This window comes from Aotus nancymaae, unplaced genomic scaffold (genome assembly GCF_030222135.1).
Source record: "Aotus nancymaae isolate 86718 unplaced genomic scaffold, 86718_ANA_hifiasm-v0.15.2.pri h1tg000030l, whole genome shotgun sequence".
Lineage (NCBI taxonomy): Eukaryota > Metazoa > Chordata > Mammalia > Primates > Aotidae > Aotus > Aotus nancymaae.
In genome coordinates this window covers 28,828,270-28,851,036 of record NW_026988443.1, presented here as the reverse complement: position 1 = coordinate 28,851,036, position 22,767 = coordinate 28,828,270, and the positions used below count along the sequence as shown (strand labels likewise).

General features: G+C 44.6%; 1 protein-coding gene across 3 annotated transcripts in view; it reads left to right on the top strand.

The window, feature by feature from the left end:
- The window catches only part of PDPR (pyruvate dehydrogenase phosphatase regulatory subunit), a 47,184-nt gene that overhangs the window by 7,198 nt on the left and 17,219 nt on the right, over positions 1-22,767 (top strand). Inside the window, exons 2-9 of one of the 3 annotated variants that reach the window (XM_021672587.2) lie at positions 688-949; positions 6,873-7,006; positions 14,649-14,730; positions 14,824-14,987; positions 16,287-16,408; positions 17,170-17,287; positions 18,012-18,161; positions 20,502-20,694. In XM_021672587.2, coding sequence (XP_021528262.1) covers positions 726-949; positions 6,873-7,006; positions 14,649-14,730; positions 14,824-14,987; positions 16,287-16,408; positions 17,170-17,287; positions 18,012-18,161; positions 20,502-20,694 — 1,187 coding nt within the window. In that variant the 5' untranslated portion in view covers positions 688-725. Of the gene's footprint in view, positions 1-498; positions 950-6,872; positions 7,007-14,648; positions 14,731-14,823; positions 14,988-16,286; positions 16,409-17,169; positions 17,288-18,011; positions 18,162-20,501; positions 20,695-22,767 lie in introns of those variants that run through there. The other 2 variants (XM_064383308.1, XM_064383309.1) reach the window with 2 other exon arrangements.

Here is a 22,767-nt window from a genome sequence, read left to right as displayed (position 1 = left end):
CTTGAGCCCAGGAGGTCAACTCTGTTTTTCTTATAATTCTACCATCCGCTCTCCACTATGGAGCCAGACTGACCTTTGAAATAAAAAATCTCCCCCCCGCCTCCACCAAAAAAAAAATGAAAAACATCCCAGATCATTTCATTCCCCTGTGTTAGTGATTTTCCTCTGTACTTAGAATAAAATTCCAGCTCCTCTTGATGGCAACCAAGGGCTCTGTGTGATTGATCTCCGCCTGCCTCTCCAGCGTTGTCTTAGATCTTGTCCCCCATGCCCCATGTTGTATACATGCTGACCTCCTTTTTGTTCTTGACCAGTCTTACCTCAGGGCCTTTGCACATGTGTAACTGGTTCCCTATCCTTCAGGTCTGTTTCCAAATGTCCGTTCCTTGGAGGCTGTTCCTGACCATTCCATTTTAAATATGCCCCTAGTTATTCTATCACATCAGTTTTATTTACTTGTTTTATTTGTGTGGTTGACCCTCTCCTTGTTCACATACGCAGACTCTCAAATATCAATTTCATAAAGATGGGGACTTCCCCATTCTTGTTCACTGCTAGCAGAGTGAAACTCAGTATGCCCTCAGATATTTGTTGAATGAGTGACTACTGTTCTTTGTCAAATCCTTTTCTCATTAATCCCGTGCACTGAGTTGAATGGCGTGAAATATGTTTGGTTTCTCTGTCTAGTTTGAATTCCTGAGATCTGCTAGTTGGTGAGAGAAGTGATGTTCTGCCGGTTGCTGTCAGTTGTTGGAAGACAAAGAACCAGCCCAGGATGGCAGAACTGGTCCTCTGCAAGAAGCAGCACGTCAGCTGCCGAGGCGCGTTCCGTGGCCCTGCCCATGCAGGCACAGGTGGTCATCTGTGGGGGTGGAATCATGGGCACATCTGTGGCCTATCACCTCTCCAAAATGGGGTGGAAGGATATTGTCCTTTTGGAGCAGGGCAGGTAAGGATCAGACTGCATTTGGTCATGACTGGCCGTGCTGCACTAATGATAAGATTCCCTCGTTCCCTCCTTTCCTTTCAGAGATACAGCCCTACCAGTAGCTAATCTAAATGTTCCTAAGTAGCATAAGAAGAATCAAGGTGAAATCTCCTGAACTTTTTCAAGATGACTAATAATGCTCATGTTCTCTGATGTTTAGAGAGGTGGCAAATTTCCTTTTTCTGTCTTTTTTTTTTTTTTTGAGACGAAGTTTCGCTCTTATTACCCAGGCTGGAGTTACCCAGGCTGGAGTGCAATGGCGCGATCTCGGCTCACTGCAACCTCTGCCTCCTGGGTTCAGGCAATTCTTCTGCCTCAGCCTCCGGAGTAGCTGGGATTACAGGCACGTGCCACCATGCCCAGCTAATTTTTTGTATTTTTGGTAGAGACGGGGTTTCACCATGTTGACCAGGATGGTCTCGATCTCTTGACCTCGTGATCCACCCGCCTCGGCCTCCCAAAGTGCTGGGATTACAGGCGTGAGCCACCGCGCCGGGTGTCTTTTTTTGTTTTGGTAGACAGGATCTCACTTTCTTATCCAGGTTGAGCTCGAACTCCTAGCCTCAAGCAGTCCTCCCACTTTGGCCTCTCAAAGTGCTAGGACTACAGGCGTGACCCACTGTACCCAGCAACATTTTAGACTTTGACAAAAATTTGCATTTGTAAATAATGTAGATTGTATTTAAGCAAAGTAGACAACTGCTTGTGTTCACGTAATTGCTAGGTTCTTAATTTTTTTTTTTTTTTTTTTTTGAGACAGAGTTTCGCTCTTGTTACCCAGGCTGGAGTGCAATGGCGCGATCTCGGCTCACCGCAACCTCCGCCTCCTGGGTTCAGTCAGTTCTACTACCTCAGCCTCCTGAGTAGCTGAGATTACAGACACGCGCTACCATGCCCAGCTAATTTTTTGTATTTTTATTAGAGACGGGGTTTCACCACGTTGACCAGGATGGTCTCGATCTCTTGACCTCATGATCCACCCGCCTCGGCCTCCCAAAGTGCTGGGATTACAGGCGTGAGCCACAGCGCCTGGCAGGTTCTTAATATTGTTCTCATTCTCCAAAAGAAATATGCTCTGTAGGCTTTGTTTCTGTGTGCTTGCCTTCTTTTAGGTCAAATGTTTTCTGTTCTTTTGGCTTGTAAGCTAAATCCCTTTATATTCATAACATTTACAGAGATTACAGAATAGATTCTTAAAATCCATCATTAATTAATATTACCATTACACAAGTAGTAGTAGATTCATACAATATTGGCCATGCGTGGTGGCTTGCACCTGTAATCCCAGCACTCTGGAAGGCAGAAGAGGGTGGATCACCTGAGGTCAGGAGTTTGAGACCAGCCAGGCCAACATGGTGAAACCCTGTCTTTACTAAAAATACAAAACTTAGTTGTGCATGGTGGCATGTGCCTGTAGTCCCAGCTACTCAGGAGGCTGAGGCAGGAGAATCACTTGAACCTGGGAAGCGGAGGTTGCAGTGATTGGAGATCATGCCACTGCACTCCAGCCTGGGCAACAGAGTGAGATGCTTTCTCAAAAAAAAAAAAAAAGAAAATATAGGCCTTTCACTGTGATAATTCTCAACCTGTATTTAGCTAATGTTGTTTTCTTTTTCCTTTTTTTTTTTTTTGAGATGGGATCTTGCTCTGTCACTCACATTGGAGTGCAATCACGCTATAATAGCTGACTGCAGCCTTGACTTCGTAGGTTCAAGCAATCCTCCTGCCATAGCCTCCCAAGTAGCTGGGACTACTGGCATGCACCACCACATCTAGCTAATTGGCTAATTTTTGTATTTTTCTGTAGAGATGAGTTCTCCCTATGTTGCCCAGGCTTTTTTTTTTTCTTTTTCTTTTTTGAGACAGAGTCTCGCTCTGTCGTCCAGGCTGAAATGCAGTGACATGATCTTGGCTCACTGCAACCTCCACCTCCTGGGTTCAAGCAATTCTCCTGCCTCAGTCTCCTGAGTAGCTGGGATTACAGGCACGTGCTACCACACCTAGCTAATTTTTGTGGTTTTAGTAGAGATGGAGTTTCACCATGTTGGTCAGGCTAGTCTCGAACTCCTGACCTCGTGATCCGCCTGCCTTAACCTCCCAAAGTGCTGGGATTACAGGCATGAGCCTTGGCACCCGGCTACCCAGGCTGTTTTCTTATGATCAGACTCAGGTCAGAAACTTTTACAAACACCACTGTTTTGAGATACAATTTGCATACCATGACACTCATCCTTGTTAAGTGCCAAGTCTGTTCACAGAGTTGTGTCTCTATCATCACAGCCAGCCCATACATTTTTGGCAGTAAGACCATAGAAATTAAGCTAGACTCTCTATGGTGCACCATATCAGGAGGTGCATGACTGTACTGTCTTACTTCTGGTGGTGATAACCCTGATCATCCAGTTATATTAGTGTCCTCCAGGAATCTCTAGCACAGAGTCCCTGTTTTCTTCCCTTGTGACGGGCCAGTGCCCTGTGAGGAGAGATGGATTCTGAGATTATGCCAATATCCTGTTCATACCAGACCTCCACCTACCGGGCTTAATATCCATTGACAACTGTTTCCTGAGTCAACCACCACCATGATGGTTGACAAATGTTGATTTTTCTGTCATCCTTCTGCATTTATTATAGTTGGCATATTGCTGTCAGAAAGAGATTTCCTTCTCCCCCATTTATTTACTCAATTATATATCTGAATATATATACACATACGCATATCAGTTTAGACTCATGGATTTCTATTTTATGCAGTGGATGCTTTTTTTTTTTTTTTTTTTTGAGGCAGAATCTTTTTCTGTCACCCAGGCTGGAGTACAGTGATGTGATCTCAGGTCACTGCAACCTCTGCCTGCTGGGTCCCAGTGATTCTCCTGCCCCAGACTCGCAAGTGAAGTGACTGGGATTACAGGCTCGTGCCACCATGCCTGGCTAATTTTTGTATTTTTAGTAAAGACAGGGTTTCACCATGTTGGCCAGGCAGGTCTCAAACTCCTGACTTCAGCTGATCCGCCTGCCTCGGCCTCCTAAAGTGCTGGGATTACAGGCGTGAACCATGATACCCAGGCTACAGTGGTTACTTTTAAGAGCAAAAGTGAGTTTTTGTGTTTGTTAATGTTTTTGAGGTGGTCTCACGCTGTCATTCAGGCTGGAGTGCAGTGGTTCGATCTCAGCTCACTATAACCTCTGCCTCTTGGGCTCAAGTGATCCTCCCACCACAGTCTCGTGAGTAGCTGGGACCACAGGCATGTGTTGCCATGCCTGGCTAATTTTTTGTATTTTTGGTAGAGACGTGATTTCACCATGTCGACCAGGCAGGTCTCAAACTCCTGGGCTCAAGCAGTCCACCCACCTCAGCCTCACAGACTTTTGGGGTTACAGATATGGGCCACTGCACCTGGCCTCATAATGCTTCCTTGATATCAAAGTCTTTCTCCTATTTATTGAAATTCTTTTAAATTTATCAGGTATTTCCACAAAAAATGATAAACTAATTTCAGTGTAAATGTTCGTAAGCGGGAGACCCTAGGGAGGTTCATTTTTGGTTTAATTTGTTGCTTCAAGATTATATAATGCCTTATATAATTGACATGAGGCAAACTGTTTGAGCCTCGCACTTAAAAATATTTATGCTGCCCAGGCATGGTCACTCACACCTGTAATCCCAGCAGTTTGGGAGGCCAAGGCAGGTGGATCACCAGCCGTCAGGAGTTTTAAGACGAGCCTGGCCAACATGGTAGAGACCTATTTCTACTAAAAATACAAAAGTTAATCAGGAGTGATTGTGTGCGCCTGTAATCCCAGCTACTCAGGAGGCTGAGGCAGGAAAATCGCTTGAACCCGGGAGGTGAAGGTTGCAGTAAGCCAAGATTGTGCCACTGCACTCCAGCCTTGGTGACAGAGCAAGACTTGGTCTCAAAAAAAAAAATTATGCCTCAGCGAGGCGCAGTGGTTCATGCCTGTAATCCCAGCACTTTGGGAGGCTGAGGCAGATGAATCACCTGAAGTCAGGAGTTGAAGACTAGCCTGGCCAACATGACAAAACCCTGTCTGTATTGGGCCCTAGCATTACTGTAGCTCTTTACATTATGTTGCTACCATAAATTAGAGAACTTTTTTTCCAATTTAAAGTTTATGTACTTTTGAATAGGCAATGTATTTATATGATTCAAAATTGAAAATATGTAAAAGAGGCTGGGCATGGTGGCTCATGTGTATAATCCCAGCACTTTGGGAGGCCAAGGTAGGTGGATCACCTGAGGTCAGAATTTAAAACCAGCCTGGCCAACATGACGAAACCCCGTCTCTACTAAAAATACAAAAATTGGCCACGCGTGGTATCTCACACCTGCAATCACAGCACTTTAGGAGGCCGAGGTGGGCGGATCACCTGAGGTCGGAAGTTTGAGACCCGTCTGACCAACATGGAGAAACCCTGTCTCTACTAAAAATACAGATTTAGCTGGGCATGGTGGCATATGCCTATAATCCCAGCTGCTTGGGAGGCTGAGACAGGAGAATCTCTTGAACTCAGGGAACCCAGGAGGCAGAGGTTATGGTGAGCCAAGATTGCACCATTGCACTCCACCATAGGCAACAAGAGTGAAACTCCATTTCCAAAAAAAAAAAGCCAGGCACCATAGCAGTTGCCTGTAATCTCAGCTACTCAGGAGACTGAGGCAGGAGAATCCCTTGAACCCAGGAGGTGGAAGTTGCAGTAAGCCAAGATTGTGCCATTGCACTCCAGCTGGGTTACAAGAGCAAAACTGCGCCCCGCCCCTCCCCACCAAAAATAAAAGAAAATATGTAAAAGAATGTACAAGAAAAAGATACCTTCTCAATCTGACTTTTTCTGTCAGGCTGGAGTGCAGTAGTACAGTTTTGGCTCACTGAAAGCTCCACTTCCTAGGTTCAAATGATTCTCCTGCCTCAGCTTTCCAAGTACCTGGAACCACAGGTGCGTGTCACCATGCCTGGCTAGTTTTTATATTTTTAGTAGAGATGGAGTTTCACCATATTGGCCAGGCTGGTTGAACTCCTGACCTTGTGATCTCCCTGTCTCAGCCTCCCAAAGTGCTAAGATTATAGATGTGAGCCACCTCACATGGCCTCTCATTCTTTTTTATAGCTGCATAGTATTCCATTGTATAGATGAACTCCAAATTTTTTATTTTATTTTATTTTATTTTATTTTATTTATTTTATGATCAAGTCTTGTTGTGTTGCTTAGTCTGAAGTGGAGTGACACAGTCCTAGCTCACTGCAGCCTCAAACTTCTGGGATCAGGGGATTCTCCTGCCTCACCATCCCAAATAGCCTGGATAATTTTTTTTTTTTTTTCGTAGAGACAGGGTCTGGCTATATTGCCCAGGCCAGTCTTGAACTCCTGGCCTCAAGTGATCCTCCCACCTCAGCCCCTAAAAGTGCTGGGATTATAGGCATTAGCCACTGTGCCTGGCCTAAACTCTCCAAACATTTTAAATCTGTCCCATGTCAATGAATATTTTTCTCAGTCTTTTGCCCAAGCTGGAGTATAGTGGTATGATCATAGCTCACTGTAGCCTCTACCTTCTGGACTCAAGAGATCCTCTGGCCTCAGCCTCCCAAGTAGTTGGGACTACAGGCATGTGCCACCACGCCTGGCTAATTTTTTAGTTGTTGTTGGTAGACATGGGATTTCCCTATGTTGACCAGGCTGGTCTCAAAACCCTGTCGTTAAACAATCCTCCTACCTTGGCCTCCTAAAGTGCTGGGATTATAAGTGTGCACCACTGTGCCCAGCTTCTATCTTTTGGTATTAGAAACAGTAGTATAGTGAGAAACCTTGACCTTGTTTTCACAGGTAGATGAATCTACCTAATAGCATTTTGCATCCATCCTGCAGGCTGGCTGCTGGCTCTACCAGGTTCTGTGCTGGCATCCTGAGCACTGCCAGGCACTTGACCATTGAACAGAAGATGGCAGACTACTCAAACAAACTCTACCATCAGCTAGAGCAAGAAACAGGGATCCAAACAGGTAAGCAAGTGTCTGCTATTTACTGGTTTGCCTGTCTCCCAGATTGTTAGATTCACTTCTGTATTTGTCCCTCTGCTATGTTTGCCTGGTGCTTTGGTAATTAAGACTTGGGTTTTAGGCCAGGCTCTACCACCGATCAGGGCAAGTCACTTAGCTTGTTGAGCTGTCTTCAGTTTCCCCATCTATAAAATGAAGGCATTCAGTCAATATCCTGATCCTTTTCGGATCCTGTAATTCTTGTCATATGAAAGTTTTCCTGGGCTGTTTCCTATGTATGACTCATTGAAGCATAGTAAATGGCAACACTTGACTCCTAAACAAAGAGGAGGAGAAAGAACTTCAGTTTAGGGGCTGGACAGTTAAATCATAGTTTGACCCGCTGAAATTTCACCACCTGCTATTAAGTATATATATGTATTTTTTTTTGAGGCGGAATTTCACTCTGTCACCCAGGCTGGAGTGCAGTGATGCGATTTTGACTCACTACAGCCTCTGCCCTGCCCTGACTCCTGCACCCTCAAGTTCGTGTTCAAGTGATTATCCTACCTCAGCCTTCCTAGTAGCTGGGGTTACAGGCACACACCACAATGCCTGGCTAATTTTTGGATTTTTAGTAGAGATGGTGGTTATCCAGGCCGGTCTGGAACTCCTGACCTCAAGTGATCTGCCTGCCACGGCCTCCTAAAGTGCTGGGATTACAGACGTGAGCCATCGCACCTGGCCTTAAGGATTTTTATTTATTTATTTATTTTATTTATTTTTTTTTTTGAGACAGAGTTTCACTCTTGTTATCCAGGCTGGAATGCAATGGCGCCATCTCGGCTCACCGCAGCCTCCGCCTCCTGGGTTCAGGCAATTCTCCTGCCTCAGCCTCCTGAGTAGCTGGGATTACAGGCACGCGCCACCATGCCCAGCTAATTTTTTGTATTTTTAGTAGAGATAGGGTTTCACCATGTTGACCAGGATGGTCTCGATCTCTTGACCTCGTGATCCACCTGCCTTGGCCTCCCAAAGTGCTGGGATTACAGGCTTGAGCCACCGCGCCCAGCCGGATATTTTTTATTATAGAGTGTAGACATGTACTTTTTCTTTTCTTTTTTTTTTTCCTTTTTTTAAATTTGAAACACAGTCTTGCTCTGTCGTCCAGGCTGGAGAGCAGTGGCACGATCTTGGCTCACTGCAACTCCCACCTCTCAGGTTCAAGCAGTTCTCACACCTCAGCCTCCCAAAATAATTATACAACTCACCATAATGTAGAATCAGTGGGATCCCTGAGCTTGTTTTCCTTCAACTAGATGGTCCTATCTGGGTGTGATTGGATACACTGTCAGATTATCAGGCATTAGAGTCTCATAAGAAGCGTGCTACCTAGGTCCCTTGCATGTGCAGCTCACAACATGGTTCGCGATCCTATGGGAATCTAATGCTGCTGTTGATCTGAGAGGAGGTGGAGCTCAGGTGGTAATGCTTGCTAGCCCACCATTCACCTCCTGCTGTGCAGCCCGGTTCCTAACAGGTCTCAGACCATTACCAGTCTGTGGCCTAGGGGTTGAGGACCCTTGTTTTAAATCATGTCTGGATTGTTTATAATACCTAATACACTGCCTGCACATCACTTCCTTCCTGTGGATTCAGTATAGGACTCCGCACAGGGCAGATTCAAGTTTTGCTCTTTGGAGTTTTGTGGAATTTTTTTCCTGTGAATATCTTTTATCTGAGATTGATCTAATCCACTGATGTGGAACCCACAGATGAAGAGGGACAGCTGTATTCTCTGCTAATCATCTGAAAATAGTTCTTTCAGGTGAGGTGTTATGTTAACTACTTTTTAATTCAAAATACCAGATCACGCTAAGATTTTTCGTTCCTTGACTATACTGAATATTAGCTTCTGCAGTGCTTTAGTTTGTGTGTGATTAAAATTTTTTGTCAAGTGAATGGAATCAGTGTGACTATTTAAAAGTTCTAATAATCTTTTGAAAATATTCCATATAATAGACTGGGTGTGGTGGCTCATGCCTATAATCCCAGCTCTTTGGGAGGCTGAGGTAGGCTGATTACTTGAGGCTAATCTGGGAGGCAGAGGTTGCAGTGAGCTGAGATCATGCCACTGCACTCCAGCCTGGGTCACAGTGCAAGACTCTGTCCCCTGCCCCAGAAAAAGAATTTTTTATGCAAAAATATATGTTTACTTATTGTAGTGTGGTCTAATTGCAAACAGGATTGCTACTTAAATGCCCATATGTAGAAAGGAGATTGGTTGAAAAAAATATTACATCCATACAAAAGACTACTAGGTAGGTGAAAAAAAAATGAGGAAGATCTCTGTGAACTGCTTTGGAGTAAATTTTTGAGTAAAATAGAGCGTAAAAGAGAGAATATACTATGCTACTTTTGTGTAAGAAATAAAGCAAGCTATGGTGGCTCGTGTCTGTAATCCCAGCACTTTGAGAGGCCATGGGAAGACCTCTTGAACCCAGGAGTTTGAGACCAGTCTGAGCAACATGGTGAGACCTCACCTCTACTAAATGTTTTGACCTTTTGAGCCCAGTGAGCTGTGATCATGCCACTGCACTCTAGTCTGGGCAATAGAGGGAGAACCTGTCTCAAAAAAAAAAAAAAAGGGAGGAAGGGCCCCATATCCAAAAAAAATTAAAAAAGAAAAGAGAAAGGAAGAAAGGGAGGAAGGGCTCCATATCTTTTTTTTTTCCTTTTTCTTTTTTTTGAGAGGGAATCTTGCTTTGTTGCTCAGGCTGGAGTGCAGTGGCACGATCTCAGCTCACTGCCACCTCCACCTCCCATATTCAAGCAATTTTCCTGCCTCTGCCTCCTGAGTAACTGGGATTATAGACATTTGCCACCACACCCAGTAATTTTTGTATTTTTAGTGGAGACAGGGTTTCACCATACAGGCCAGGCTGGTCTTGAACTCCTGACCTTGTGATCCACCCAGCTTGGCCTCCCAAAGTGCTGGGATTATAGGCGTGAGCCACCATACCCAGCCAGAAGAGCCCCATATCTACAAAAAATTAAAAAATTAGCAGGTCGTAGTGGTGTATATCTATAGTCCTGGGTATTTGAGAGGATGAGGTGGACAGTCTGCTGAGGCAGACTCCTTGAGCCCAGGAGTTGAGTTCAAGGATGTGGTGAGCCATGATCACAGTCCTGCTCGAGCCAGGACCACGGACCAACCTTGTCTCTTTAAAATAAAAAAAAAGGCCAGGCACAGTGGCTCACACCTGTAATCCCAGCACTTTGGGAGTCCAAGGCAGGTGGATCACAAGGTCAAGACATCGAGACCATCCTGGCCAACATGGTGAAACCCCGTCTCTCCTAAAAATATAAAAATTAGCTAGGCGTGGTGGCGGGTGCCTGTAATCCCAGCTACTTGGGAGGCTGGGGCCGAAGAATCACTTGAACCTGGGAGGTGGAGGTTGCGGTGAGCCAAGATCACGCCACTGCACTCCAGCCTGAGCTACAGAGCGAGACTCTGTCTCAAAAAAAAAAAAAAAAATGATGAAAATCTGTAAATTCGTATTGGATGAAATGTAATCATCCTCCAATTTTAAACAAGCATATTTAGTCTTATACTTTTAAAAATCACCATGTGACTTTATCAGTATTCTCCTCCAATAAATGTGCTTTTATTTTCCTCTTCAAAAAGAAAAAAGAGTTGCATCCTCTGACCAACTGTATGAGAGTGCTTGCTTATTTATTTATTCATTTTGAGATGGAGTTTCGGTCTTAATGCCCAGGATAGAGTGCAGTGATCTCTGCTCACCACAACCCCTGCCTCAGTCTCCCGAGTAGCTGAGATTACAGGCATGTGCCACCACACCTGGCTAATTTTGTATTTTAGTAGAGACAGGGTTTCTCCTTGTTAGCCGGGCTGGTCTCGAACTCCCAACGTCAGGTGATCCACCCACTTTGGCCTCCCAAAGTTCTGGGATTACAGGCCTGCGCCACTGCACCCAGCTGAGAGTGCTTATTTATTTATATACCTCTCTGTGTTGTTGTTGTTTTGTTTTGTTTTGTTTTTTTTTCTTTTTGAGACGAAGTCTTACTCTTGTCACCCAGGCTGGAGTGCAGTGGCATGATCTCAGCTCACTGCAACATCCACCTCCTGGGTTCAGGAGATTCTCCTGCCTCAGCCTCCCAAGTAGCTTGGGCTATAGGCGCCTGCCACCACACCCAGCTGATTTTCGTATTTTTAGTAGAGACTGAATTTCACCATGTTACTCAGACTGGTCTCAAACTCTTGATCTCAGGTGATCTGCCTGCTTCGGCCTCCCAAAGTCCTGGGATTACAGGCGTGAGCCACCGTGCCCAGCAGCATTGGGTATTATTTTAATTTTTTCTAATCTTTGAGATGGAAAAGGTTGTCAGATTCTAATTTACATCTCTTTCAACTAAACATCATTTCATAGGTATACTGGCCATTTGTATTTCTTTGAATTGTCATTTAATACTGTATGTCTAATTTTTATTCTTATTGATTTGTAAGAATTGTGTTTTGCGACTCTTAACCTTTTTTTGTTTTAATCAGACAGGGTTTCACTCTGTCACCTAGACTGGAATGCTGTGGCACAATCTGGCTCTCTGTAACCTCGACCTCCCTGCTTAGGCAATCCTCCCACCTTAGCTCCCTGAGTAGCTGCGACTACAGGTGCATGCCATCACACCTAGCTAATTTTTGTAGTTTTTATAGAGACAGAGTTTTGCCATGTTGGCCAGGCTGGTCCTCAAACTCCTGGACTCAAGTGATCTGCTTACCTCGTTCTCCCAAAATATTAGGATTACAAACGTGAGCCACCACGCCTGGCCAGTGACTTCTGTGGACTTCTAAGGTTTGGGCTAGATCAATTATGGCATTTAATTTGCTTTGTCAAAGGTTAAAAGTCATTGGCCAGGTGTGGTGGCTCACCCTTGTAATCCCAGCGCTTTGGGAGGCCAAGGCAGACAGATCACCTGAGGTTGGGAGTTCGAAACCATCCTGACCAACATGGAGAAACCCTGTCTCTACTAAAAATACATGGTGGTGCATGCCTGTAATCCCAGATACTCAGGAGGCTGAAGGAGAAGATTCACTTGAACCTGGGAGGTAGTGATTTGGGTGAGCCGAGATTGTGCTGTTGCACTCCAGCCTGGGCAACAAGAGCAAAACTCCGTCTCAAAAATAAATAAATAAATAAATAAATAAAAGTCCTCTGTGGAAAATAGTGGAACTTTAACTTTGTTAATGGGTTGCATATTGAGTTTGTTATGATATATAGTTCTCTTTGGGGAAACATGATTTAACCTAGTATAACATGGTTTTTGTTGTTGATGTTGTTGTGCCAGAGTCTTGCTCCGTCACCCAGGCTGGAGTGTAGGGGTGCGATGTCAGCTCACTGTACCCTTCGCTTCCTAGGTTCAAGTGATTCTCCTGCCTTAGCAGGAGTGGCTGGTATTACAGGCATGGGCCACTATGCCCACCTAATTTTTATATTTTTGATAGAGACGAGGTTTCACCATGTTGGCCAGGCTGATCTCAAACTGGTGACCTCAGGTGATCTGCCCGCCTCGGCTTCCCAAAGTGCTGGGATTACACGCATGAGCCACTGCACCCAGCCTAACATGATATATTGCATAGGTGTATGTGCACTCATACTCTCCTGTATGTAATCTTCATAATGAGTAGAAAGTAACTGCTGAACACTTTGTCTCCTTTTTTTTTTTTTTTTTTGAGACTGAGACTGAGTCTTGCTCTGTCACCTGGAGTGCAGTGGCTGGAGTACAGTGGCACAGTCTTGGCTTACTGCAACCTCCGCCTCCTGGGTTCAGGCTGTCCTCCTGCCTCAGCCTCCTGAGTAGCTAGGATTACAGGCACCCATACCCAGCTAATTTTTTGTATTTTTAGTAGTGACAGAGTTTTACCATATTGATTAGGTTGGTCTCGAATTCCTGACCTCAGGTGATCCATCTGCCTCGGCCTCCCACAGTGCTGGGAGTACAGGCATAAGCCACTGTGCCTGGTTCTCTTCGTATGTCTTAAGGTGAAATTCAAGTGTGGTTAGCCCATAGATCACTAGCCGAGATCACTGTACTAGGCCAGCTATTTCTAAAATAGAAGGCTCAGAAATTTCTGTTCCTCCAAACTGGGACATTCTTATCATGTCAGTGAAGGGCATTTACCTGATGATTGCAAGAGAAATTAAGAAAACATGTAAAATATCCTGACTTTATTTCTTTTTTTTTTTTTTTTTTTTTGAGACGGAGTTTTGCTGTTGTTACCCAGACTGGAGTGCAATGGCGCGATCTCGGCTCACCGCAACCTCCGCCTCCTGGGTTCAAGCAATTCTCCTGTCTCAGCCTCCTGAGTAGCTGGGATTACAGGCGCCTGCCACCATGCCCAGCTAATTTTTGTATTTTTAGTAGAGACGGGGTTTCACCATGTTGACCAGGATGGTCTCGATCTCTTGACCTCGTGATCCACCGGCCTCGGCCTCCCAAAGTGCTGGGATTATAGGCGTGAGCCACCGTGCCTGGCCCTTTATTTCTTTTGAAAATAAGATACCAAATTGCTTCAACTTTTTCTTCATAAGAATTAAGAGTCATTGCATTTTAGGAAGATTGTCATTGGCCCATATGTAATTATGCAGGCATGTTGATCACAAACAACAGGAATTGACTCTGGCCAACCTGGAGCTTGTTGGGAGGACCTTGGGGCCTATGGAGTTGGCAGGAGGCTGCCAACTGGAGGCAGGCTAGAAGCTAGAATGTGGGGACTGCACAGCAGGCAGTCCCTCAGCAGGAACAGGAGCAGCCTGGCCTGGATAATGCTGCCCTTGAGGTGGTGACTTCCAGCCATTCACCTGTGTCCTCAAGACTGAGTATTCCAGGAAGGTCTGACTGATGAGTTTAAGTCACATGCCCACTGTTTGGCTATACTGGGAAAGGAGAAGGGAAGATCTGACCCTTAGTAGCTGATGTTCTTGTGAGTGGCCTTTGCCAAGGATTACATTCCCCAAAGACTAGGAGGAGAAAGGGTGAAATTGCCTAAAAGGAGTAAAGAATAGGAATGGGTTCGAGGTCACATCCCTGCCCAAAAGAGTCTTTTTTTTTTCCTTAGACAGTCTTGCTCTGTCTCCCAGGCTGGATGGAGTACATTGGTGAAATCTCGACTCACTGCAAGCTCCATCTCCTGGGTTCAAGCAATTCTCCTGCCTCAGCCTCCCCAGTAGCTGGGATTACAGGCGTGCACTACCACATCCGGCTAATTTTTATATTTTTAGTAGAGAATGGGTTTCACCATGCTGGCCAGGCTGGTCTCGAACTCCTGACCTCAGGTGATCCGCCCGCCTTGGCCTCCCAACGTGCTGGGATTACCGGCATGTGCCACCACGCCCAGCCTAGAATTTCATTTGATCCTTACAACTCACAAAACTGAGCTGAGAATGTTTGGTTAAGGCATGGAGGCTTAGTGCATCTGAAGTTCTTAAAATTTTTCCTAGAAGCTCAGAGAAGCTGATTTACCTGCCCAAGGATATTGAGTGACAGTCCCAGGACTCATTGCAGGTCTTCTAACCCATAATGTGGATTTTCCATTCTCTCATCATATATTTGGTCTGATCTGTCTCATTTGGGCCCATTTTTCTTGCAGGTTACACAAGGACAGGCTCAGTCTTTCTGGCCCAAACTCAGGACCGACTGATCTCTCTGAAGCGCATCAACTCAAAGCTGAAGTACGTAAGAGTCTAGAAGCGTGTCCTGACTTTACCACACTGGCCTCTGCCAAAGAGCCTGTGAATGTCATTGTCCCTTGTGTTCTGTGGCAGTGTTATAGGCATCCCTTCTGAGATCATCTCCCCCAAGAAAGTGGCCGAGCTTCACCATCTCCTCAATGTGCACGACCTGGTGGGGGCCATGCATGTTCCTGAGGATGCAGTGGTGTCCTCTGCTGACGTGGCTCTTGCCCTGGCAAGTGCTGCCTCCCAAAATGGTGAGCAGGTTTTTGCATTTTCTTAAGATGGGTTAGCAGGGAATAGGTTACCTAAGGAAGCGTCCAACTCAGGTTTGGAAAGATTATCCTATTTGGAGTACTCAGCTTCCATTTTTGAACAGTGTGTCGTATGATTTTATTTATCTGTTAAGTGTTTTACCTCAGGGCCACATTTTTAAAGTTCCAAAGAACTTTAGTTTTGATTAATGCCCTTTAGTTTTAGTGTTAATTAATGCCCTTTTTTTTGGAGACGGAGCTTCACTCTTTTTGCCCAGGCTGAAGTGCAGTGGTGCAATCTTACCTCACTGCAACCTCCACCTCTTGGGTTTATGCCATCCTCCTGCTTCAGCCTCCCTAGTAGCTGTGACTATAGGTGTGCACTACTACAACTGGCTAATTTTTGTATTTTTAGTAGAGATGGGGTTTTGCCTTGTTGGCCAGGCTGGTCTAGAACTCCTCACCTCAGGTGGTCTGCCTGCCTCGGCCTCCCAAAGTGCTGGGATTACAGGCATGAGCCACCGTGCCTGGCCAGTTAATGCCATTTGGACTTAAGGTAACGTTTTCCCCCCTCAGGACCTGAGAAGCTCCAGGGTGAAAATACACCTTGGAAGCTTAATACACAGCTGAAATCATGAGCCCGTGTTGCATCGAATGAGGGGAAAACTGACTAGTGTCCAGGGTATCATATTCATGGCATGAGCAGATTAGGACTTAAGGTGTACTGTTTGCATTCTGTCTTCTCTGCTCCATAGTTTATGATTCCTGGAATTTAATTACTGTGTTCCAAAGTCTGTTTTTAAACTGACTTGCTATTTTCAGTCTTGGGCAAGGCCCATTTACATAGTCTCAGGATGTGATTCTAGGGTTTTTTGTTTTTTTAAATTAAAGCATTGAGCCAGGCATGGTGGCTCACGCCTGTAATCCCAGCACTTTGGGAGGTCAAGGTGGGCAGATCACCCGAGGCCAGGAGTTTGAGACCAGCCTGACAATATGGTGAAAACACCATGTAGTTAGAAATACAAAAATTAGCCAGGTGTAGTAGTGTGCACCTGTAATCCCAGCTACTTGAGAGGCTGAGGCAGAGAATTGCTTGAACCCAGAAGGCAGAGAGTGAGCCAAGATTGCACCACTACACTCCACCTTCGGCAGCAGAGTGAGACTCCATCTCAAAAAATAAATGAAATAAAAAAAGCATTGACTTGACTTTGCCAGTGTTTCTTTTGGTTGGAGAACCTGTTGCAGATGCCTTTATTCTGGAACATCAGATGAAGCACCAACTCTTTCTTTACCTTGGAACAGGTGTTCAGATCTATGACCGGACATCTGTTCTTCATGTAATGGTCAAAAAAGGTCAAGTTACTGGAGTGGAGACAGATAAAGGACAGATTGAATGCCAGTATTTCGTCAACTGTGCTGGCCAGGTAGGTCAGCACCAACACTGGGCACTGATTTTCTTATATTATCTTTTTCTCCAGGATTTTTTTTTGGGGTAGAGAAGAATAGTGTGATTGATTATATAGATATCAGTAACTACATTGTTTCTTGTACGGTATTCTAAATCAGAAGCCTATACTTAGTCCACAAATAGAAGCATGTGTGACCTTGTCTTTCCTCCACACTGGGCTGATTGGTGCTATCCTGGTCAGGAAAGCCAGCAAATGGTCAGGTGTTGACATGAATCCTTGGCACTGGGTCTTAGTGTTAACATTCATTCTACAATCTAGCAAATAAAATATTAGGCTATTTTATTGTGTCAGGAATGTGGACACTAATTTCCAAGACACTAGGCTGTTTCTTTTAAGGCAGATTGCCTTCCGTGCTATGATCCTGAAGTGAACTGGGAAATACTTCTGCCATGAGAAGTTCATTTAGTGATTGCTATTTGGGGTTTGTAGTTGAGCCCAGACATTTTATCAAAAGGACCTCCTTTGGTTCCCATGAGCTCCTTGACTAGCTGGTAAATACCTCTTCCTTTGATCTCAAAGTAATTTTTATGACTTAAAAAAGACAGTATTGCTCCCCATCCAAATAATTGAACTAAAGCAGGCTGACTTCCCATACCTGACACTGTAGCAAGAGCCCACATAAGCCACTTGGAATTAATCTCTTTTCAAGAGGCTGAACTTGCTCATTTGTATTTCTGTTCCTCTTCCCACCCACAAATCAACCTGTCCATTTGTAGTGGGCATACGAGCTGGGTCTGTCCAACGAGGAGCCGGTTAGTATCCCGCTACATGCCTGCGAACACTTCTACCTCCTGACTCGCCCCTTGGAGACCCCTCTGCAGAGCAGCACACCAAGTGAGGACTTGTACTTTTTTAAAAAAATCTTGTTTCTTTGCCAGTATCCTGTCCTCTGAAAAAGAAAACTTTCTGCTAAGGACAGACTGTGTCTCAGAGAGTCTTTCATTTCTAGAGCATGTTACAGGGAGGTGGACCCAATTCTGATTTTATTAACTCTTTGTGAAAGGATGGCCAAAATTTCCATTAATTTCTTTTTGCTTTTGTTTTTTTGCGAGCTAATATTAGTCCTAAACAGAGGTCATTGAGAATATTTGGACTGTTTGTTGACTTTTTAACTTGAATGCTGTAGATTGTAGAAATGTCGTAGATGAACGATAGACTTAGGTGGGTTAGTAGTTCCAAGCACTGTAGGTGAGGGTTCTTATATCCTTTTGATGGTGTTCATGCTGAGAATGGGCTCTGCAATCCCCTTTTATGTTAAATTTTTGTTTGGCACAGTGGCAGTTACATGGTTTGCTTTTGAGAACTAGTCAGAGCTTCTAGGTAAGGAATAATCAGAGAAACAGTCTGCATTGAAAGTCTAAGTGGGAGGATCTTCCCTATGACCTCAAAAGGTATTTTAAAGCTAATGAATGCCTGTGTTCACTGAATGTTAGTTACTTCATTAGTAAAGCCATTAATGGGTGTTGTTTTGTTTTTCTGTCCATTTAGAAAGCTGGCTTGCTTCTAAACCCTTGTTTTATCTTCCACTCCCCACTCCCATGTCATTTCTCTTGCTCAGCTATTGTGGATGCTGATGGAAGAATTTATATTAGGAACTGGCAGGGTGGCATCTTGTCTGGGGGCTTTGAGAGGAACCCGAAACCAATTTTCACTGAGGGCAAGAACCAACTGGAGATTCAGAATCTACAGGAAGATTGGGATCACTTTGGTATGTGAACTGGATTATAACAACAGTCCCATATTGGTCTGAGATGTTATATTTTTCTTTTTCTTTCTTTTTTTTTTTTTGCCCAGGCTGGAGTGCAGTAGCATCATCTCAGCTCACTGCAACCTCTACCTCCTGAGTTCAAGTGATTTTCCTGCCTCAGCATCTGGAGTAGCTGGAACTACAGGCGGGTGCCACCATACCTAGCTAATTTTTATATTTTTAGTAGAGACAGGGTCTCGCCATGTTGATCAGGCTGGTCTTGAACTCCTGACCTCAGGTGATCCACCCGCCTCAGCCTCCCAAAGTGCTGAGATTACAGATGTGAGCCACTGTGCCTGGTCTTTTTTTTTTTTTTTTTTTTTTTTTGAGACAAGAGTCTTGCTCTGTCACCCAGATGGGAGTGCAGTGATGCAATCTAGGCTCACTGCAACCTCCGCCTCCTGGGTTTAAGCGATTTTTGTGCGTCGGCCTCCCGAATAACTGGAATTATAGGTGCGTACCACCACCATGTCCAGCTAATTTTTGTATTTTTAGTAGAGATGGGGTTTCAATTCACCATGTTGGCCAGGCTGGTCTTGAACTCCTGGCCTCAAATGATCCACCTGCCTTGGCCTCCAAAAGTGCTGGAATTACAGACGTGAGCCACCGCGCCCAGCTGGTTTGTTTTGATTTTCAATATTGTTTTGTTAGTGTAGTCTTTTGTTAAGTTTTAAAATTTTATTTATTGAATAAATCATATAGTTACCTAGTTCCAAATTTAAAAGATATGAAAGAGTCTCTGATGAAGAAATTCCCTCTGACCCTTGATGGGCTTTCTGTTTTTAATAATTCTTATGGGAAATTTCAAACTTTTTAAAGTGGATAGAAGCTGGACAGAGTGGTTCACACCTGTAATTCCAGCACTTTGGGAGGTCGAGATGGGAGGATCTTTGGAGCCCAAAAAGTCAAGACCAGCCTGGGCAACATGGTGAGACTGGAGACTGTGTCTCTACTAAAAAAAAAATAAATAAATAAACATGGTGAAAGTAGTGTGGTGAACCCCCATGTACCCATCATCCAGAACATTGCTTTTTTTTTAAATTTGAGATGGAGTTTCACTTAGTTGCCCAGGCTGGAGTGCACTGTCACGATCTCGGCTCATTGCAACCTCTGCCTCTCAGATGCAAGCGATTCTCTGGCCTCAGCCTCCAGAGTAGCTGAGATTACAGGTGCTCACCACCACAACCGGCTAATTTTTGTATTTTAAGTAAAGACTGGGTTTTGCCATTTTGGCTAGACTTGTCTTGAACTCCTGACCTCAAATGATCCGCCCCGCCTTGGCCTCCCAAAGTGCTGGGATTGCAGGCACGAGCCACCGTACCCAGCTCAGAACATTGCCTTTTATTAAAATCTCTGTGGCTGCCATTTAAGAGCTTTTCCACTCACACTGATCCCTTCAAGATTATTATCTGTAGGTGCATTTTACTTGCTATTCTCTGCTGCTTTCCTTTTTTTTTTTGAGACAGAGTCTCACTCCGTCACCAGGCGCCAGGCTGGAGTGCAGTGGTGCGACCTCAGCTCACTGCAACCTCTGCCTCCCGGGTTCAAGCAATTCTCCTGCCTCAGCCTCCTGAGTAGCTGGGACTACAGGCGCACGCCACCACGCCCAGCTAATTTTTTTGTATTTTTAGTGGAGATGAGGTTTCACTTTGTTGGCCAGGATGGTCTCGATCTCTTGACCTCGTTATCCACTCGCCTCGGCCTCCCAAAGTGCTGGGATTACAGGCGTAAGCCACCGCGCCCAGCCTGCTGCTTTCCTTTCTAACCAGTATCTTTTTTCCTTGTCTTTATACCAAATATTTTGCAGCTGAATCCTATAAGTCTACCAAGGTTTCTGCTTTCCTTTTTTTTTTTTAGATGAAGTCTCGCTCTATCACCAGGTTGGAGTGCAGTAGCGTGATCTGTGCTCACCGTAGCCTCTGCCTCCTGGGCTCCTCAGGCGATTCTCCTGCCTCAGCCTCTCGAGTAGCTAGGACTACAGGCACGCACCATCACGCCCAGCTAACTTTTGTATTTTTGGTAGAGACAGGGTTTCACCATGTTGGCCAGGATGGTCTCAATCTGTTGACCCTGTGGTCCGCCTGTCTTGACCTCCCAGAGTGCTGGGGTTATAAGCGTGAGCCACCATGCCCAGCCCTCTGCTTTCTGATAAATGGCCCAGTTGGGTCTTCTTAAAGAAAAAAAAATCTCTTCCAAGAGATTTTCTGAAAGGAGAGGGAGTAAAAATGTAGAGGGGTTGAAAGTGGTTTAATTCCTTCCTTAAAGGTGAGAACTCTATTTGGGTTTGTTGTTATTGCTCAGAGCCTCTATTGAGTTCCCTTCTGAGGAGGATGCCAGAATTAGAGAGTCTGGAGATCATGAAGTTGGTGAATTGCCCAGAGACCTTCACGCCAGACATGAGGTGCATCATGGGCGAGTCTCCTGCAGTGCAGGGCTACTTTGTCCTGGCAGGAATGAACTCTGCTGGCCTTTCATTTGGTGGAGGAGCTGGAAAGTAAGTCTTTTTCACTCAAAGTCAGTAGTGAACATAAGTCAGGTTGTGAGTTTCTTCCCTTCTAGAATTACTTGTTGTTAATATGATATGTGTTATATTTAATTAACCTAGTATGTTAAGACTAATGAGAAGATGCATGTAATTTGAGAGTTGTATCCTTCTAAGTATGGGAGACTCCCCATGTTCCAGAAATGTCATCAAGCAAAATTTTGCAACTTGTCTTTTGGAGTTAGCCACAGATCCTGTGGGGTATTCTTTTGTACTTTTTCAGTTGTAACAAATATCGGTCATTTGAGTGTGTATTTGAGTTTGGTAGCCAAGTATGTTGATTGAGGTAGGTGACTGAACTAGGTAATTCAAGTTTTGTTTTTGTTTTGTTTTGTTTTTGATGGAGTTTCACTGTTTCGCCTAGGCTGGAGTGCAGTGGCATGATCTCGGCTCACTGCAACCTCCACTTCGTGGGTTCAGGTGATTCTCCTGCCTCAGCCTCCCAGGTAGCTGGGATCACAGGCATGTGCCACCATACACAGCTAATTGTTGTATTTTTAGTAGACATGGGGTTTCACCATGTTGGCAAGACTGGTCTCGAACTCCTGATGTCAAGTGATCCACCTGCCTAGGCCTCACAAAGTCCTAGGATTACAGGCATGAGCCACCACACCCAGCCACAAGTTTTCATTTAAAAATTAGACATTAATGAACATTAAGTAAGCCAGTCACAAAAGGACAAATACTATATGGTTCCACTTATATGAAGTTCCTAGAGTCGTCAGATCATAGAGACAGAAAGTACAATGGTGGGTGCCCAAGGCAGGATAGGGGAGCTGTTCTTTAATGAGCACAGAGTTCCAGAAATGCAAGAGTTCTGGGGTGGATGGTGGTGAGGGTTACACAGGAGTGTGAATGTACCCACTGCCGCTGAACTCAACACTTTAAATAGTTAACATGGTTAAGATGGTAGCCATGATGAAAAGTGTATTTTAAATTTATGAGACCAGTTCTCTTGAGTGATTTGTAGAATGGCTCTGAAAATAATTGCAGAAGAGGAATTACCAAAAACATGGAGCAAAGGAGATCTGGTCACATAACTGTATAATCTCCTTGAGGTGACTTTTCTTTTTTTTTTTTTGAGACAGAGTTTTGCTCTGTCACCCAGGCTAGAGTTCAGTAGCGCGATTTTGGCTCACTGCAACCTCCGCCCCCTGGGTTCAAGCGATTCTCCTGCCTCAGCCTCCTGAGTAGCTGGGACTACAGGCACATGCCACCACACCCTGCTAATTTTTGTATTTGTAATAGAGACGGGGTTTCACCATATTGGACAGACTGGTCTTTGAACTCCTGACCTCGTGATCTGCCCGCCTCAGCCTCCCAAAGTGCTGGGATTGCAGATCTGAGCCACTGCACCTGGCCGAGGTTACTATTATACAGAGGAAAAAAACATTGGATTTTTAAATTACAGTATATTTGTATGTGTTTTAGTCTTATTTCTTTATAGATGTGGTTTATAACTTTTTTTGATACAAGGTCTTCTCCTTTTTTTTTTGATACAAGATCTTATTCTCATCCAGGCTGAAGTACAGTGGCACCGTTATAGCTCACTGCAGCCTCAAACTCCTGGGCTCAAGGGGTCAGCCTGCATCAGACTCCTGAAGAGCTAGAACTACAAGTCATGTGCCACCACACCCGGCTCATTTTGAAACTTTTTTTTTTTTTTTTTTTCCGGTAGAAACAGGGTCTCAACTATGTTGCCCAGGCTGGTCTCAACTCCTGGCTTCAAGCAGTCCCCTGCCTCAGCCTCCCAAAGTTCTGGGATTATAGGTATCAGACAATGTGCCTGGCCGGCTTATATCTTAAATACTTTCTAGGGAACCTTATCATCAGGTGTAAAATCCTCATTTTGAGAGCAGTACACAGACCCATGTTTGTTTCTTCCAAAAAAGTTAAGGAAATTGCCCAAAACTATTCAGCTAGTCTGTGGCAATATAGGAACTTTTGATTCTGTTGGTTCTCAATTTCTAGAATATTACTTTTATCTTCTCAAATATCACACCTGAGCCCCAACAAATGCCCTCT